Source organism: Orbilia oligospora (genome assembly GCF_000225545.1).
Source record: "Orbilia oligospora ATCC 24927 unplaced genomic scaffold scaffold00078, whole genome shotgun sequence".
NCBI lineage: Eukaryota > Fungi > Ascomycota > Orbiliomycetes > Orbiliales > Orbiliaceae > Orbilia > Orbilia oligospora.
Genome location: NW_011645635.1, coordinates 549,098 through 568,442, shown reverse-complemented (window position 1 = coordinate 568,442; position 19,345 = coordinate 549,098). Strand labels below are relative to the sequence as shown.

General features: G+C 43.7%; 6 protein-coding genes across 6 annotated transcripts; 1 reads left to right on the top strand and 5 right to left on the bottom strand.

Annotated features, from left to right (window-relative positions):
- Positions 1-4,012: 4,012 nt before the first annotated feature.
- On the bottom strand, positions 4,013-5,167 carry AOL_s00078g177 (uncharacterized protein; the record flags this gene model as incomplete). Its single annotated transcript, XM_011123440.1, has 4 exons — positions 4,013-4,183; positions 4,271-4,656; positions 4,713-5,042; positions 5,110-5,167. The coding sequence occupies 4 exons, from the start codon at positions 5,165-5,167 to the stop codon at positions 4,013-4,015; spliced, it is 945 nt and encodes a 314-aa protein (XP_011121742.1).
- A 1,054-nt stretch (positions 5,168-6,221) lies between these two features.
- Positions 6,222-6,803, bottom strand: AOL_s00078g176 (uncharacterized protein; the record flags this gene model as incomplete). Its single annotated transcript, XM_011123439.1, has 1 exon — positions 6,222-6,803. The coding sequence occupies one exon, from the start codon at positions 6,801-6,803 to the stop codon at positions 6,222-6,224; it is 582 nt and encodes a 193-aa protein (XP_011121741.1).
- A 1,096-nt stretch (positions 6,804-7,899) lies between these two features.
- AOL_s00078g175 (uncharacterized protein) lies at positions 7,900-9,435 on the top strand (the record flags this gene model as incomplete). The annotated part of the gene is made up of 7 exons (XM_011123438.1): positions 7,900-7,953; positions 8,040-8,126; positions 8,192-8,235; positions 8,315-8,472; positions 8,565-9,136; positions 9,206-9,337; positions 9,421-9,435. 7 exons carry the CDS (start codon positions 7,900-7,902, stop codon positions 9,433-9,435), a joined length of 1,062 nt encoding a protein of 353 aa, XP_011121740.1.
- Positions 9,436-9,904: 469 nt separating this feature from the next.
- AOL_s00078g174 (uncharacterized protein) lies at positions 9,905-12,451 on the bottom strand (the record flags this gene model as incomplete). The annotated part of the gene is made up of 1 exon (XM_011123437.1): positions 9,905-12,451. The coding sequence occupies one exon, from the start codon at positions 12,449-12,451 to the stop codon at positions 9,905-9,907; it is 2,547 nt and encodes an 848-aa protein (XP_011121739.1).
- Positions 12,452-14,002: 1,551 nt separating this feature from the next.
- AOL_s00078g173 (uncharacterized protein) lies at positions 14,003-17,960 on the bottom strand (the record flags this gene model as incomplete). Its single annotated transcript, XM_011123436.1, has 3 exons — positions 14,003-15,896; positions 15,974-16,823; positions 16,928-17,960. 3 exons carry the CDS (start codon positions 17,958-17,960, stop codon positions 14,003-14,005), a joined length of 3,777 nt encoding a protein of 1,258 aa, XP_011121738.1.
- Positions 17,961-18,751: 791 nt separating this feature from the next.
- AOL_s00078g172 (uncharacterized protein) lies at positions 18,752-19,194 on the bottom strand (the record flags this gene model as incomplete). The annotated part of the gene is made up of 2 exons (XM_011123435.1): positions 18,752-18,806; positions 18,905-19,194. The coding sequence occupies 2 exons, from the start codon at positions 19,192-19,194 to the stop codon at positions 18,752-18,754; spliced, it is 345 nt and encodes a 114-aa protein (XP_011121737.1).
- Between the last annotated feature and the right edge of the window lie 151 nt (positions 19,195-19,345).

The following is a 19,345-nucleotide window of genomic DNA, read 5'->3' as shown; positions in this document are numbered from 1 at the left end:
CAAACTTTGGGACGTTGGGATGTATTTCTTCTAGGGGCCGGGAAATAGAAGGCTGTATCGTCCTCTTCGATCCGAGGGCGATATAGCATTCTGTTTGAGCCCTCGAGCATCGAATGCAAGAGCTATCCTCAGCCATACACTTGCAGGATAACTTTTGTGCGCGGCATCGGTCGCAGGCACGTCGGTTCTTTTTTAGTGGAAACATTTTGAATTATGTTTATAGCTGAGATCGGAAGCATGGCCAGGGCTAGTTCGATTTGAGGGTGGTCTAGCAAGCTTTTGGGCATGAACTGCCGGTTGAATTCAAGTATTCCATATGATGAATAAGTACGCTTTTTGTCTCTTAGCAAATTCAACTTACCTTAGAGCTGCATCGGGCCTAATATATACACCTCCAGGGTGTATATATCCACCTCCAGGGTGTATATATCCACGCTAAGCAGTAACCATTAACCGCCAGAGATCGAGGCTCCGTCGATAGAGCATTGGCCTTCTACTTCCTCGTGGTAGTATGGTATTGCAACATTATACACATGACATGCGAGATTGCAGAATGCCATTCGCAAGCTTAAAATGTAATTTTAGCTGCTAGTATACTATTCGGATTTGAACGGTAGCTTCGTAAACCCCTGCCCTTTCGTAAAAAAAAAAAGCATTTAAATTATAAAAAAGCCACTTTTCTAGCCTAATGGGTATTTTCCACGTTATTCTATGGAAACAGTGTTAAACCTCCAAATACGAACTCTGTAACCGTTTGCTAGACCCCGCCTAGACAAGACTACCTGATAGCTGTGGGGGTTTGTTCTAGTAAGCAGAGTATCTGGCAGAGCCCCACTGAACAAGACGAAGTGGATAACTGTCCTAAGTTGGCACTTTAGGTATAGTTCGGGCTTATCACCACCAGAATCTTGCAGCTCTTAGTTCCCGGCCCCTCCCCTAGACAATGAAAACTTCTTTCGGCTGCGGTTCTAGCAGAAAATTTAGCCGTAGTTAGTGGCACCCACGACCTACCCTAAGTTGCCGTATTAGCTATCCATGTGGAAGCCCACAAGCTGTCATTAAAAGTTAGAATCTGGATTAACCACATTTCCCTCACCAAATTTCACCGGGTTGTTCTCTTTATATCAAAAATCGTTGGCGTTATATCGAAGAAGATTGCACATAAAATATCTGCTCATAAACCTACTTCTCTCTTCTCAATGTATTCTTATTAGAGCCCCCACATTTGCATTTAAATCACCAAATAAGCTTTTCCTTTTCTTTCTTTTGTGTTTACTAAAGACCTAAATCCCTATTAGCTAGCTCGACATATGCATATAGCGCTGCTATCTGAATATATATATCAACTAGACTATGGCCCAACGTTACCATTCACACCAATTTCTATCTACCGTGGGGATAGCTTGCAACGTTTGGGGTCTGGTGAAAGCCGAAATCCCCGCTTGCGCAGCCTGACCGACGAGCCTAGGAATGCTATAACCATTTGAGCTGCAGTATGCTGTCAACGTAACTAAATATCATAATTCTAAACCAGATTAGTTTTATATTATGCAATCCATTGGTGTATTTAGTAGTACTAGCAGCTTAATTATAACAGGATTATGGTATATCAGTGCTAAGGGAGAAGCATGATTTGGATTAATTAACCTACTATATGTGCATGTATGTAGTAAAGTGAACACCTGGTCGAGGTAATTTGATAATATTCTATTGGGCTGCATGGTTGTTTTTTAGACTACCATTCAAGTCTGGATTAGGGTCACGTGGGGCCTTAAGTTTAGAATGTTTGTATAATACATGTGCATACCTCATATGTATGTACTTGAGGCCTTGGTTTGATTAAAGTAGGCCATTAGCTAGCGTGAACTCGGGATCTGCAAGGGCGATTTACTAACTTCTATTGAACACCGCCGTTCGGCATACCATGCTAACTGCAAAGGTTTGCCGAACGCATCAATTTATCCCTATACTCTGTCGTTATTTGCGTTATCTCTCTAGATCAAACGTTGGTATTTCTTAGTGGAGGGGTACAATAACTATTTTAAGTATACATGGGAGCAGATCTTGATAAGTGCTTATGTCCCGTACCCTAATCCACCCAGACAAATTACAGCGTGGCATGCGCATGAAGTCCATCTATAACAAAGAAAGTCGTAACTCGGCGAAATTTTGGCCTCGACCTGGATTCGAACTAGATCTGATCACTTAGTCTTAGTGTTCGATCGCGGATAGGTGTATAAAATTTGCATTTCAGATTGGGCTAACAAAATGGCCAATATCTGACACGGATTGAGGCGTCAATACTAACGCTTCAAAGAATTATTATCACCGTTGGCGCATTTAGGTACGTCTAGCGGTGCGGTATGAGAAACTTTAGTGGCTAGGTGAAGCAAGTTACAATATCCTATTAATACTATTTCCAAAGGGCCCATACTCCATGTGTCGGGACCAGCTTGATGCTACCATATGCTGGACAATCTAGTCTCGTCTGGTGTAGTTAAATTACAATGCTGCTATCTAACCAAAAATGCAAAGCAGAGAGACTGTGTGTTGTCTTGTTATACTATGAGCAGGTAACCCGAATTTGGCAAGGCGTTTAGTCCAAACTTAAAATATAAAAATATTAAAATGGGTCGGCTAAACCAGGCCTTCGCGCTTCGACTGCTCAAAAGTTAGATTCTAGTTTCAATTGCTCCATACTCCGGAGTTGATACGGGCTTAGAGGCGACCATTAAAGGATTCCGAGATTGATCCTCATTCGAGTTTGCTCAAATTCCTCCGAGCATCCGAATCGGACTGATCCGACAAGTTCGACAAAATTCGGACGCTTCGATTCAAGGTGCTGTATGTATGTTGTATTTTTTGTGTTGTTTGGCTTGTTACTTCGCGGCAAGCACAAGTCTAACTAGTATACGTACTAGCTTGAGCCGATAGATAGATTCTTTCGAATTCACATTTGCATAATCAATCGATCAACACCATCACTCATGTATGCTTACACTTACTCCACTCAGTCTCAACACCAAAAACAACTTATGTTTTGTATTCCACAAAGGACCTAATAAGATATAAGAGAAACAATACATTTCGTTTTTAAATTTTTGTGTGCAACAATGCAATGTCGTACTTAAACACACTAAAACGTAATCGTGACATACTTTACTGTCCCCGAAAAACTATATTTGAACGTGAACTCGAACCCCAGGCCTAAGATTCGAAGGAAAACTGGCCTAGCGCTAGGTACTGCGGGCTCTATAAGCCCTATACTGCTAAATCCGTATCTAAACTCTTTATTCTTGACTCTCTTGGCCAATTGGGGTGCTTGTGGCATTCTATACGTCCTCTTACTCGAGTTCTTCGATAAATGGTTTGGAGGTTCGCGTGCACCTGACTTGACTCTTGGTTTCGGCTATTGATATCGCGATATTTATATCTTCAAAATCTATTGCTTATTTCCAGGGTTAATTCGATTGATAAACTCTTTACTGGGAGCATTTCTTTACACCAACTTATACTTCAATCAGCTCCACATGCGTGCCGGGCAATATTTTGCATAACTACATATCAGGGGCATTTACGTGGATCCAATACAGATAAAACCTCCCTCACCTAGAGGGCCGAAAATACCAATAAAGCTGGACATCAGAATAGTTTGCTTAGTAGGTTTATTCGATATTCAGATATCTCGGTACGCATTTAATTATGGATATACGCTGTACAGACATATGCCCTAATGCGCAAACCTATAGCCCTAAAACCGGCTGGCTATCCTGGTACGAATAATTTGAAGTTTTTCCCCATGACCTGCTGAATATCCTCGAGAACAAGTTATATGGGCGTCATTCAGGTTAACCCGTTGGCGTGGTCGCAGCCTGCCGTTATAATGCCCACAACTTGCAGGCTTTTATTAAAAACAAAGCTACCGGAATCGCCAGCAGACGAAAACTGCTTGTGGGAGCTTTTAGAGCCGACGATGCACCATTCTTTGGTCACTCTGCGGTTTTCTTTGAAGTTAACGGGGTCCTTGACCCCGTTTATCCGGCCAAATGTTAGACCGGTCTTCGATCTTCATCCCGATTTTCGCGACTTCCTCATCGAGTACAGGGTCGCTAGTATCGGGATGAAGACACGGGGCGGATCTTAGAGATTTCCAAACCCCTTCTCGTTCAAATTCCGTCATAATCTATATGGCGCCGATCGATACGGTTAATAACCTATATCGATATTTCCGCATCGGTTCATTTCGATTCAGCGGAAGTGCAAGACTCACCATATTGATCGCGGTACGATGCTCACGGACCCGAAAGATACCCCAATCCAAATTGTTTTCAGTTCCAGGGTGAACTCTATATCCAGAAGTAGCAACTACCTCCCCAAAGTCCCTGACAAATTGGGAAATATGACTGAGTCGCTTTTCAACATCCATGATACAACTGCTCCAAAGCTTGATCGACGCCGCCGGTGTGGGCTCACCGGGAATCTCGTACTTATTCTCGACTACCTTTAAACGTGATTCTGCCTCCTCCTTCCTTGATTGTAAGGAACTGATAGTGTCTCCATAGTACCCACATGGGGGCTGGACAACTTTAAGTTTGAGTGCACCGGGCGATGTTGCCCCACGGATAGCACCAACACTATTCAAAAAATTTGGATACTCTATTTAAATTTTACATTAGCATACTTAATACATCTTTCGGCAAGATAATACTAACCAATCGCCGACTTAACAGAGTCCTTAGGGTTCGCGTTTGTTTTGGTCGGCAGAAGGACATGGTGACATGTAATCCCATATACATCTTCTTCGTTATCAGGTGTAAGATACCCCCCCACGGTTCCCGCAGACCACCACACACCCACTATGCCTATACAGGCACCGCATTTCGTCAGCTCCGCATAATCCGCAGAGCCAAGCGCTGCTCCTTTAGCTACTCTGGACTTGAGAAATTTGATACGCGAGAAGATATTTGCTGGCAAGAGGCCCCGTAATTCAGTGATAATCTCGTTTGCCCCCCAAGGGCCGTCACCCTCGTAGATCACCGCAACTGCATTACACGTATTAATGACTCCAAGATGCAGGGCAGTTCATTGAACGGCCTTGCGATCAAGGACTCGTATGACGGCTTCCACTTTCGCATTCCAAATACTTGCGGCGACAGAGTCGGAACATACAGGGGCTCAAAGCTCGCCTTCTCCCTCAGATGTAGGATAGATCACGCGCCTATTTGCTTCGCGGACCCCTGTTGACCGATCCTCCTCGAGGTCTCATCATACGAATGGTCCTCTTTATTTTCCGTATTAGAACTCGCGGACTTTAGCGATAGCCGTGGGGATTGCCGGCAAATAGGTTCATCTTCGCAAGTTCCTGTTCTATCCTTATCCTCGGAATACATTTCGCCTTCTAGAGCCAGAACTCTGCTTATTCATAGTTCTCGAGCTAGAGTGCAAAGTGAACTTTAAGTTTCTTTGATATCCGATGTGAGAAATGAGTAATTCTGGACAAGATGTGGAGTGAAGTGGATCCGAGAGAAGTTAGCTTTCAAACCTTGTATTAAGTGGTGCAGGGTAGAACAATAATATATAATAATGATGATGGTAGAGGTGGAAGCGGCTATTGGACCTGGTTAAAGATCCTCCCAACTACTTAGAAGTGTTTGGAAATCAAATTGTTTAGGGAGACCGAAAGTGTTTGTTGACAGAGATCTCTTCTGGAAATCGTTCAAGCAAATGTTCCCTTAAATTTATAAAGAAGATCCTGGGTACATGATAGCAACGCTCTAAATTAGTACTTGCATGTAGTAATAGTATTCGGCGAGGGAAAAGAAGTAAATGCGACCCTAGAGCCCTTGAGCGCAATCCTTTGATTCCACGACAAAGATTATCTAGCCTTCACCATGCAAAACTTAAAAACACCAATATCAGATCTGAAAGAAGCCCTGTGATGTATTATGCTATAAATGCGAGTAGCTTTACAACCTTTCAGCCCAACACACATGCGGAACATGCCGCCCGGAGCCGTGTTGGAAAGTATCTCAAGTACCTAAGTATAGTACCGTATGTAGGTGGAGGCTCGGTTTATCAATATTAGACATGACATGGGATAGCGGCTAGTTAGTTAGCCAGTAAATAAATTCGATAATAGTTCGTTAGATAAAAACAATGGCCAAATCTAGTCTCGTGTCTACTAAGTTCTTCGTATTTGCACTCTCAATCAATCCCTCTGATTAGTTCTTGCTGAAAACCCTATACCCTGCCAACCCTAGAATCTCGAAAATCCCCTCCACCATAAATTTATCTACATCTTTCCATTTCTGCTCTAGTTCTGCATACGGCGTGAAAAACGGCGTCTTTTGGGCAGAAGAGTCACGTTTCCCTGCTGCTTGCCACCCACTCTTGATTCTTTCAGAAACCCATCGGTCATGTTCAACTTCTCCAAGGTATTCCAATTGTTCTGGTGTAAATTTCTCAATAGGCTGGAGTCCATCCTTCGTTTCATCGTTCGCTTTGGACATCCGATAGCCAGTTAATTCGAGCTTTCTGGGAATATCATCCGCTTGTGCTCTTGTGGAGGCCTTCAGATGCTCTGGTAGGGATTCCCAATCTTCTTGAAGGGATGCATCCTTCGATTTTGCAGGTTCATTGCCCGAATCCATGGAGGCGCGAATCAATTTGTATCTCTTGTAGAGTTCTTGTGTGACAAATTCGCGAATTGCTGGGTCAAGTGGTGCAGGGGCCACGGGAATTGTGTTTTGTGCAGGGGGCTGCGGCGTTTGCGCACCACCAGCCGATCCAGGGGCAGAAGACATGGCTGTTGTAGAAAATTCGTCCTTGATTTTGAATTAAAGAGGCTAGAGGGGATATCGCGATGATGATAAACGATATATTTTAGCAATTATCGCTGAGTACGAGGAATCGATGGCTTCGCTAGAGTTTATATAAACTTGTAGTCTATCGATGCATGAATGAAATAACATACGTATTACGCACATGGGTCGGTGGAAGTGCGAGGAGAGGGTCATACGGATGCTATCGACGTTTCCATGACGGGCGCTAAGTTGGGAATCACGTTTGTCTCGGGGTATGCCTTGCCCAGTTGTCTCATGTAATCTATAGATCTACCAGCTGCCCATTTGGTCAATGAAAGTTTAGTTTGTTCAAAGATACCTAGGTAGTCAATGTTCCAAGGCTAGGAGACCATCGAAGCTCTCCACTTGGGCAAGCTCTGGAAGAGGCAAAAAATACAGTTAGCAGTATTAAACCCGACGGCACGGACCGAAAGCCAAGCTGACACACGATCCTTCATTTTTTTCCCCGCCAGGGGTCACAGATGCAACTGATTATCTTTCTGGCCAAAAAAATGATTGGTACCTTATTTTTGGCATTGCAAGCTGCAGGATGTTGATTTAAGCCTCGTTTGCTCGAGCACCCGCATATTCTGCAGCGGAAAGCATGAGACCAGGCTGCCTGTTAATTTAACGCCGACCTGAAAAGGCTGATTCAGCGCTTCCCCAAATCGAATCAGAAAGGAGGGAATGCCATTAATCGCCCTATACACAGAGTATTTTATATAAAAGCCAAAACCCCACCCGAGTACTGGGGAATTTAAACCTGATCTGGCTAGTATTATACTGATCCTCGGACACCGATTTCAAGACAGCGCTGCATAGCCTGCGCAACAGCCGACCCCTACAGCTTAGACGAAAGTTCAATTTTCACAATTAATGCGAATCTAATATACCGGGGCGCCGACTCAAAATAACTACGGATGCGAATCGGCCTTACTAAACCTAGTTGCATAGTGTTTTTCAATTTCTAAGAACTGTGCCCGTTTCGGAATCGTAGATCCTTAACTTCAATACCCACCCTTTGTCGAGCTGAAATATCCACTTGGTACTTACAACCATGAGCGCAACTGTAACTATCAGGGGCTTCGTAACCAGTGCTATGGTTATTGAGGTATCACTTTAAAATATTTTCCATTTCAGAATCTATTACGTTTTAGTTGATATCTCAATATCTAACTTTGGAAACCTATTACAAAGAGGTCACAATGGAAAATCCGTGGGCCAATCAATTGGGACGGACTCGACACCAAGACGGCGATTGATTTCATAAAGTCTACACCAGCTGTATGTCAATACGTAATGCAAATACCACGGCATTATATCTAACTATCAGTATTCGTTTCCGATAGAGAGACAGAAGGACAAATATGGAAAAAAATCGGTTTCGGGTCTTGTAAGTTTACTAACTCTTCATGAATTCATGCAAGTGCGGCGCGGTTTCACCTGATGGGCGAGTTACTAATGTAAGACAGACTCGTTCAAAGTGCAACATCGGACAGAGCTGGACTCTTTAAGCAGTCGAGTATCCTCAAGGCAGCGAAAGAAGCAAATTGGATCGGGGATGAATTCCTATATTTTCTCGAGAAGGGGACAACCGGTTCAGCTGTGGTGGAGACGGAGAATCATACAAGTAAGTCTGCCTTGGTATACATTATCTGTTTTTGTATGCGCCATTAGGGCGCTAGTTAGCATGGGTAAATTAACCAATCTCTCGAATGACAGGTTTCATAGTCCAGACACCGAAAGACGATCTTCCTTATTTCAGCCTGGCCCTTACAGAACTTAACAATTGTCGTAGCAAATCAGACGCGGATTGGGGATGCATACTTTTTACAGACCGGGGCATCGACTTGGAGAATTTGATTTGTAACATTCAATTCCCATCCGACTTCTCAGCACCATTGCCACCGGATTTCATGTTTCTCCCTGCATGCCTTCTACAGTGGCAAGTACAAGAAACCCGGGATCAAGTGAACACTCTGAGCGATAGGATACTCGCTCAGGATGATAAACTCGCTGGTAGGAAGACTGAAGGTCTTGAGAGTATGCGCAGTTTGCTATTTCAGCTAGAGAAACTGCATTTAACACTATATAGGCGGTGGTCATTTGAACAAGACCTAGCCGCAAAACTGTTACAGTGTTTTCAAACTATTGAAAGAAACGCAAGCAAGGAAGAGGTAGCAACATATTCACGAAAGCTTTGTCAACAAGTCAGAACCCAGAATGATCTATCCGGGACATTAAAACACGATCTAGATACAATTCCGGGAAAACTTAAGTTTCAACATGGAATGGTACGTCCATATACCTAGTAGAACCCATATATTGATAAGTATCAGACACTAATTTTAGTATTTCTCTAGATTGATAGCCAAATAAGCATTATGATTGCGAAAAACTCGGAATTTGCTGCAACTGCGGCTCGGAAGGATAGTTCGTTCATGAGAACTATAGCAATTATTACCTTAATATTTTTACCCGGAACTTTCGTCGCCGTGAGTTTATTAGAGCCTGAGAGGCTTATTTCATTTTTACAGGGCCAAAATAGCTGATATCTAATGAAAAAGGCGGTTTTTAGTATGTCAATGTTTAATTGGGAATCAGATGGGAGTGTCGTGGTGTCGAAGCACATCTGGATGTATTTTGCCATTACGGTTCCATTGACAACGGTGGTTGTGATTTCATGGCTTATTTGGTCAATCAAGAGCGAAAAAGATTACATTAAAAAGGTATCAGGCAAAATTTTATGATTGTTTTATTATTTTATGCAAAGCGGATGGAGTTTTTGTTTTACACGGATGGCGTTTGTAAATATATGGCATGGTATATGGCGGTGTTATTAACTTTCGACGGTGTTTTAAAAGTTTAGTCGAAATCTTTTTCAATAAACCTAACCGGCAAGACCGGTTTACTATCCTTAGTCTAGCAACTAAGAAGGCAGTGCAAGTTATGATAGTTACTAGGCATATACAAACGCTATATGCTATATAATAAGGATATATCGATATATTATGATTGTATGGAAGGAAATGGTTTATAATTACATACATCCGGACTCGGGGTTACCTAACACCCCCCATACGGTATATCTGGTAATCTTCAGGAAGAATATTTGGATAAGATGCCACCAGCTCCCGATCAACGTCTTGCCACTCCTTTGCAAGGTCGCTCCAAGCAACCAAAAAGGAACTAGTTCGAACAGTCGGATCTGTGTTAAAAGATTTTGTCCATTGTTTTTGCAGTCTTTCGGCATTCCATCTGTCGTGCTCGTGCTTCGCTAGAGCCTCGATTTCGTCAGGGCTGAATTTTTCAACCGGTTTGCGGTGCATATGATCTTGCTTCTCGGCAAGGAAGCATGAGATGAGCCTCAATTTTCGTGGTATATTATCTGCATGTGCTCTAGCAGACTCTCTAAACTCTTCGGGGAGCTGGTCCCAAGGCTGGTGTCCTGGCCGTTTCCGATCTTCATCGCTCATCCCCATAGAAAATCTCTTTTTAAGATATTCTATGTGAATGTTTTGCGCCAAGTGCTCTCTCACGGACTCGGCAAGAATCTTCCCGTCAAGGTATCTCATAAATTCATCGCTATTGACGTGGAGATCTAGTTGACCGGCAGGTGGCAATGCAGCTCTTTCAAATTGATGAGCGCCATTGAGCCTGCTCATCGAAATAATTGACTTTAGGGACCGTATTCCTTGTCTATACGATGGCACGAGTAATAAACCATCAAGAACGCTCTCGTCGATTGATATTTTCCCATCGACTTTCAGCTTAGGCTCCCTCTTGTCGAGAAGTTCTCGTAGAATGACAGCTCGGCGGACAGGATATAATCTATCATGCTCCCCGACGCAATCAGGCCCTAGCATGTTGACATATCCATGAAGGCATCCTAAAAACTCTTCGAACCGTGGAGGTGTCAAGCCGCGAGAACTACCCCCAAGCTGGTTCTGGAACTTCTGGTAGGTTTTGAAGTTGATTGATCCAAGGAAGAAGATTGCTCGCCCAATAGGTCGGCTCTCGCCATTATCTACGAATCGCCCGTGGAGCATCGGTGTTAATAGGTGAAACAACCAGGGAAGAGAAGATCCAGGTACTAGAGTATCGAATCCATTGATGTAAACTAACGGGAAACCGCCCTCCAAGTTACAATCGCGGATTGAGTGAAATATTGGGATCAAATCCGTTGGAGTTGAGATTTGGGTAAGGTCCATACGAAATTTAGAAATCTTTCGTCCATTTAACAAAGTCCTACCCATTTCGATGGCGGCATACGACCTCCCAGAACCTCTCGGTCCAAAAAATGCTATGCTGATAGGCCTAGTTTGCGGAAGGTCGATATAATCCCTCAGAACATTCGATATGATCCGAAACGATTCGATTTCGTGACGGTCGACTAGGACGAGTCGACCAAATCGCGCCGTAGGTATTCCGCTTGAGCCAGAAGAAGTAATCCCATGTTTAACGACGTCCCGGGCCACTTGGGCTGGGTCACCGACCATGCGGTCTAGAATTGACCAATAGTGATCTGAACCACTACCAATAACATCCGAAGGAATTGATAATTTAAAGATGGAATATTCGGATGGGACCAAAGTGCCCATTATGTGAGACACTAGGTGCTCTGGTTTGTCTGTAGAATTTAGGCCCCGAACAAGACCCGAGGCCGCTAGACGCCTGGAAGATAGAAGCGCTAGTTCGATAGCCTCTTCTAGGTTCCTCACTGACCCGCCTAGATGTGTGACCATGCCCGCGATAAAAGCTTCTTTTATCCCTGGGACCTCTCCCAAATTTTGTCGCAGGAATTCCCCTTCGATGCAATGTGGGTCGAAGTATAGAATCGGTTGGTTTAATTGCCCTCCACGATGATATATCACCCCATCGCAGCTGAATGTTACCACAAGATGGGCACAGGTTACCAAAGACACTAGGCTGCCTACAGATCCGAGCTGTTCGATAAAATCCTCGCAAGTCTTTTCCCAAGACAGCCCATGTGAAAGTTGTATACCTTCGGCGCGGAGGTCGTTTGCGCTTACCACGACGACAAGTTTTTCCGGATCCTGGGTGCCCCCATCCATGTATACACCATTTCGAATAGTTTCCCAGATACTTCCAAGGGCTAGCCTGGGTGCCATGTGGTAAATAAGAACTCCAGGTCGAACGTTTTGCAAAAGATGTATCGCATCGTCTGGATTGTTGAAAGAGCCCTCGGCATCCTGGAAAACCAAAATGTCTTTTTCAGTACTGTCAATAGTCCCCAAAGAAGCTGAAGACCATGGAGACTGCCATGTAGACTGATAATTCAACTGCTGGGTGCGATTGAGTCTCAACGTAAGATAGGAAGGGTCGTTGTCATCATGTATCTCCAATTCCAAAATTGATTTGACAGACTCGTGTTGAATATTTACCGGGCCGACAAGTATTGGCTCATGGATTTTGAGATCGTAATCAAGAGCGACATAGCTCAGGAATTTTGAAATTAGAGTGGCCCCGCTCCTCTGCCTGCAGGTTTTGAGCATATGTCTATGCCATGTATTCTCGCCTGGCCGGGCTGGGTATATCAAGACATCAACTGAAGCGTCTCCGGCGAGGAGAACATTTGTCGGCGGCATTTAGAGAAATATCAAAAAGAGAATATACGATTCGATACAATATAACTTTAATTTCGTAAAGCTGGAACTTTTCTTTTTCAAAAAAAGAGTATTGTGATTGACTAAACTCAGCTCGGAAGCAGAACCACCAGAATATGTTTTTTTGTTTTTTTTCGCTCCTGAAATCGAGATCGATTTTGCCTAACTGCCTGGATCTCAATTTATGCATGTTTGCCTCAGGATCGATCCCTCGCCTCAAATTTGGGACGGTTTGGGCGGCTGGATACGAATTTGGACCTCGAAAACAAAACTGGTACTTCTACTGCCTAAGTCTTGAAATATTCGAAATATGATTAATGGTATATGGTCGTTGATAATTAGAAATATTTTCCCGCGTTCCTAGTTTTCTCCTTCGATTGACAACCAGTTTTAAGAAAGGGATCAATCAATACAAACTTCGGTTGATATTAATTAATATTCATTCGAATTCCGTGTGTACGAGCTGCCTAATATATCCGTGGTGTAACAGGATATGTGCATGTACGGCACAGCAGACATCACGAGGTATGTATCCATATGTAACGTAAGTATATTATCAATATATATGTCGTAGCTTATCTGCGGGGTCTCCGTTGTAAATTCTCATACGAGACCAGGACGCGTTCCAACGCTTCAGAAATAGGCCAAAAATATCTAGAGACTTCATCGAATAGATGGTGTCAGAGTCCTTTGGAATATCATTCACCTCGATCCATGGATCCAACATGCAACTATCGATAATGTCCAGCTCGTGGGAACTCCGGTCTTTCGGCTGTTGATAAAAATTAGAAAGTCAAATACCCAAAATAAATTTATTAATATAATAATACAATTTTAAAAATGGGTTTTTAGAAAACAATTAATTTTGATTATAAGGGTTCCGTTCTGTGGAGTGGTAGTTAGTAGTAATATAGTATCGAGACTATATATGCGTGGGTGTCCACCCACGTATAAGTATACTACCCGGATTCCTCTGTTCTTCCGAGAACACACCAGAAATTCCATACATACTTATGCATACTACAACCTACGCGGTAGTGAAATCCTTACGTTGATTATATTATTATATATCTTTAAAATAGTTAAAATAAATTAATTTAGAGTGAAATGCATCTCGAGATCTCATTCAGCCACATTCATTTATCTTTAAGTTGTAGGAATATCCAGTAGAGTCCCTGCCCCCCAAGTGAGTCCTCTGAAATCGGTATACTGCTTTTTTTTTTGTTGTTCATACTTAAGACGATTGATCGATTATATATAGTTATTTCTCTCGCCCTCAACCTTCAACTACATTACGAAGTTGCCTCATAGTGCGCGGCCATCCCGAAGGGGGTGTTACGGAGTCTAAATAGCGGTATAATACTAAGTAACTTAACTCAAGGAATCTAGAATTTGTCTCGTCGCCAGACTCCTCAACTGTGTCTAGAATATATATACATAAGTACATATCGATATATCATTGCACGATCGGCGTACAAGTTCTGAAATGTGCACCACTTAGATCATCTACAGATCCATGTATTTTCGCTTTAACTACCTCGAGCATTGCTCGTTCTTCGGTGTCACTCTTGAACTCCCGTTCGCCAACAGAATTTCTACAACTTTGAGGTGCCCTCGACTTGATGCTATCTGAATCAATCCATCGTGGCATTCGCTTTCGCTAATATCAGCGCCATTTTTTAGAAGTAACTCCACAACTTTCTCGTGGCCACGAGACACCGCGGCCGCAAGTGCATTTTGGCTTGCCCTAGGCATACTGTTTTGTGCATTAACGTCAGCACCGTTAATCAATAGTAGTTTAGCAACTTTTTCAAAGCCGCAACTTGACGCCGCTTGAAGCGCACTGCCGTGTACTCCAAATTGAGCATTGACATCTGCGCCCTGACGTATAAGCGTTTCGACAATCCTTTCGTGGCCGCAACTCGACGCCGCATGAAGTGCCCCACTTTGATCGATAGTAGCACCGTTAGCTACTAAAAGCTCCACCGATTCATGATGACCATGAGTTGATGCCGCCTCGAGTGCATTTCCCCATACGCTTTTAGCATTGGAATCAGCTCCCCTTTTGAGTAGTAACTCAACAATATTTGGATGGCCACAGCTAGATGCTGCTCGCAGCGCGCCGCCATATTCTTTTCCTTGAATACTAATATCGGCACCGTTTTCTAACAGCGTTTCGACAACCCTTTTGTAGCCGTGGCTCGCTGCCCTCTCCAGTGGATAACCTTGATCAACGTCGGCGCCATTCTTAAGTAATAACTTGACAACATCATCATGGCCGTAACGTGATGCTGCTGCGAGTGCGCCACAAAAATATCCACCTTGGTGATGGATGTCAGCCCCATTCTCCAGTAGCAATTCAACAACTTCCACGTGATTCGCAGATGAAGCTGCTTCAAGAGCTGTACTACTAATGCCACCTTGAGCATTGATGTTGGCTCCGTTGGCTAACAGCAATTTAACAATTCTCACATAACCAAATCTCGAGGCCGCGTGAATTGGAAAGCCAAAATAATCATCCTGCTTATTAGCGTCAGCCCCATTAGCTAACAGTATCTCCACGACATCGCAATGACCGCAAACCGATGCTGCAAAAAGTGCCGGATCATCGAACTCGCCGAAGGTGTTGAGTTGGGAACCGGCGCTGATCAAAGAGCCCACCATGCCTCGTAGGCCGCAAGCCGATGCGTAATAAACTTTTGAGATTTGTTCCACGGACATGAAATATTGATATGGATGGGGCTCTGGCTGATAAAGATTATAACAGAGCCGATAAAATCTTTTATCATCGTAAAAAAGCTTCTCCAGGAGTGCCTGTAAATCTTGATCCGCAGCCTCGACACCTATCGCGAACTCCATCCAATACCTTGCACTATACCTTGCGAATGGAAAGGCTTTTAGAAACCGGATTAACGAATCTTCATCAAAGCTCATTGGCTCCGGTAGATCTAGGTGTAAGATGTACGTTAAGCAGATCTTCGATATTGATGCGTTCGCATGAAATTCTTGAAAGTTTGGCGCGATCTTGTCGTCTAACCGACTTGACAATAGATACTCCTTAACCGAAGCGTGTGCTAGCTGAAGTTGTGTCCGATCAATAGATACGTTCGCCGTAGTTACCAAGCTAGAGCAGTAACAAAGGATTTCGTTTTGATTCGGCATTCTATACTTCGGATCGAAGTGTGGACTTTCCTCGAGGTCGACTGCGATTATGTCAATTACCTCCTCGATCCACAGATGTCTTCTAGAGTACGTCAAAAATTGAAGGATCTTTATAGCACTTTTTTTGTAGTCTTCAGGGATTCCATGTAGGATCCGAGCGTATGTTCCATCTAGGGTTTTTGGAAGCGATCTAAGAGTTTGGCGCAACTGACGGAGGTCGAGACAACTACTGATAGCATCAAGTTGGCATGCAACCCACCGGAACCTAGGTTTTTTTGTACCATTAGTTATTATATTCACCTAGAGTTAAGGATCTCTACCTATGGGCCAATCAGGACTCACATGCCGTCTGACTTCCGTTGGAGTTCTGCCTCCATCTCATCTTGAATATCTGGGTATGCTCGCCATCTTTCGAGACCGTCGTCGTCCCTGACCCGCCAACGAATATATGCAGAAATGTCACTACTTGTTAAACCGCTTCGAATCTCTAATGAATAGTCTGTGTGGGCCAGTTTTCTTATTCCAGATTCAATGTCATTCTTATCTGACCGGCTTGTAACTAAAAGGTGAACATTCTTTCGCTCCGAGACCGCCCGAACCCCTTTCATCCATGAGAGTAATTCGACCCTCTCTTCCTGGTTACATTCGTCAAGTGCATCCAAGACTATCCAAATCTCTTCGGTTTTTTCGATCATGCCTAGGAATGTTTGCGAAAGCAATAGGGAGGTCGGTTGTATGTTTCCATCCTGACAAGAGTGAAACAGTTCCTCAAGCTGCGGCAGCGGCGCTTGACTAGATTGATGATAGAGTTGGTAGAGAAGTGACCGAATCATTTTATCGAACGTTTGTTTGTCGCCATCAGTAATGTCGAAGTAGAAGTAAACTAGGGGTCGACGGGAAGAGAGGTTTTCAATAACGGTGGAACTAAGAATTGTCTTCCCGCACCCCATAATGCCATGCAACCATAAGAACGAATTTCGATCAGCTTTCCATTTGTCGAAATTGTCACTTTCGAGAAGCCAGCTTCCTGTGCCCTTGTGACGTTGGCGAATGGCTTTGTTGTAGTTGGTTGAGCAGTCCGAAGGCGAGAGCCAGGCTTTGATAGCTACCTGATGTTGTTTGGTAGTCAAATTCCCAAGACTGGCCCCCATAATCTGAACGCTTGCATTTATTTCAGACGTTGTCTTCTCGACTTAGATTTGAGATATAGTTAGCTAACATTACATGTACATCTATACAGTGAATCTACTGCCAACCTCTTGCCTCTCGATCATTTCTGCGGAATATGTAGCTTACTTGATGATAAAATACCGGGGATTTCTGATATCCTTGTTTCTGCCTCCACCCTACTTGGAGCGATTTCATTGAGCAAGTCTTTCGCGTATGCTGTCGCCGTCATTGAGGCATATCCTTGCCACTCTTTGTTTTTGTGAGAATCCGAATAGTCGCATATCCCTCTGATAACTAGACAAGGAAATTGATTTACCAATCCCGCAGCTTCCATCTCGAAACAAAGAACGCCCTTCTTTGCAACAATTTGATCTCTGACAGTGGCATTCTTCATAAGACAATTTGCGGAAGCAATTAGTCCACAGTGAATTGCGGGGTTGTCTTCATCCTCATCCCTTTCTGGCCGTACGACTAGTTTCGACGCATCGTTGCCACAACTTTTTACGCAATGTTCTTCGTCGTCCTCAGAAGAAGGGTGTATGACATCCGATCTATATAGCCTGTCGCTACTTGCCTGGGGACGCTTATACTTCCGATTCAACTTTCGGTTCTTTTGAAGGACACTTTCAATAGCCTCTTCGATCTGGTGCCCCTGCAGTTCATACCTAGCGCCCAGGCCATTAACCGCTGTTCGTAGGAAAACTGGAGGGGGGGCTAAAAATCCCGTTTCTTGAAAGCGCTGAACACTTGTGCCATCTTCTGTGTCCGCAGTTTCCGTAACTTTGCCAAAGTCGTATTGAAAGACGCCGCCATGCCCATCACGTGGAGAACTGACAACGATATCTCCGAGGCGAATATCGTTCTTTCGGCTTGGAGCGCCTCCACCGACCCCTACCATTAGACCAATTCTAAGATTGGGAAAGCTACGAATAACATCTTTTATCACAGCTGCTGCAGAAGACAAGCCATATCCGCCGTCTGGTAGAACAACTATAACTACGTTATGTTTCCCGATTCTGCCTAGCGTGTAGTGGTTATTGTCCCCAGGTGGTATGAATTCGGGTGTCCCGAAATTTTCGTCGAGAAAGGCCTGTGCAGCGACATACTCTGTTCGTATAGCACATATCCAACCGACAGTGTAACTAGCATAGTCGGGCATCTTTTGAGGAGCCGGCTTAACCTGGCCAATATAATTTGAGGGGTCTGAGCTATGGTTAATGACAAAACTTTGTGAATATAGTAATTAGAAAATCCGCACCCTAAGGCAGAGTAAAAGGTGAAAAGAACAATCAACCTCGGATCACGAACTCGATGTTGGTGGAGAATTTTTTGCTGATATAAATACATATCATAACCAATCCGCCTACACTGCACTGTCGAAATATTATAACGCGCGGCTACTGGTTTTGTTACCCCGCACAGCTGTACAGATAGCTACGCCACACGCATGCATATCCCTCAGCAATTTTAGAAAATGATGGAGTTTTACTACCTTAGACATCATAGTAGGTACTCGACCTCGAAAATTTATGTATCTATTCGGCTGTGCACATTTGCAGTAGGGAGAAAGTATGAGGACGGGTGACTAACGCAGGCCCGCTAATATTGTTTGCCGAGCGTTATTTTTTCGCGGGATCGACCATTTTAGTGGCTATATCCACCACCACTGTTTAAACCAATGGCGCTAACGAAATAAAATCTCCAAGAAACCTTGTACGACAGACTCAAAGATACTGATCATTAGTTTCGTGGTAGAATGGGGGTTATGGTTTGACTGTTGCTAATTACTAGCGATAGCGGCCTACATGCTCCGTAACACGTTGTAACATCTTATTTCGGGATAGCAATGACCAAGGAAACGTTCACTTCATCCCAAAGAAATTAAAATTTAGAAAGAATAGCGCCGGAGACCTTAAGCCTTGCTAAAAGAATTGATCAGACTATTGGCCTTTAGAATTCTTCTAATTTGGTCACGTCGTATGCAGGCTCCTCGTATGGGTGGGCACTTCAAAAAAACATAGTTAGTTAGGGAATTTTGGAAAAGCGCTATAGACTACCACCCATAAAATATGTTAACGTATATATAGTATGGTTTTGACTAACCTCTTGAGTGCCTGGACTACTTCGCGCACAACCTCCTCTCCAATGACAAGCGTCTCGACCCTCGCTTCTTCTACTTGCTTCAGTTCTCCTACTTCTCCAAGATGCGGATTTGCCATATCACCAGGCCTAAATTGCCCAGTTCCTAAGGAGACCCAGGCACATTCCGTATAATTTCCAGGTCCGGGGTACCGCCCTGCGCCGGCGGCAAAAATTGCGGCTTTCGTAGCATCAAGGTTCTTGACGGGGACGAAGTAAATGAGTTTGTACTTCTGCGTTGAACTTGAGGACATTCTTGCTGTAGTTGAAAAACTTGACCGTTGATATATATAATAATAATGGAATCGATTTAATGATCTTGATAGGTGTGTATATTGAGGTTTTCTCGAGAATATATTTTTGACGAAAGGGACATGCATTATTTGTAAATGTCAAGAGCACCAA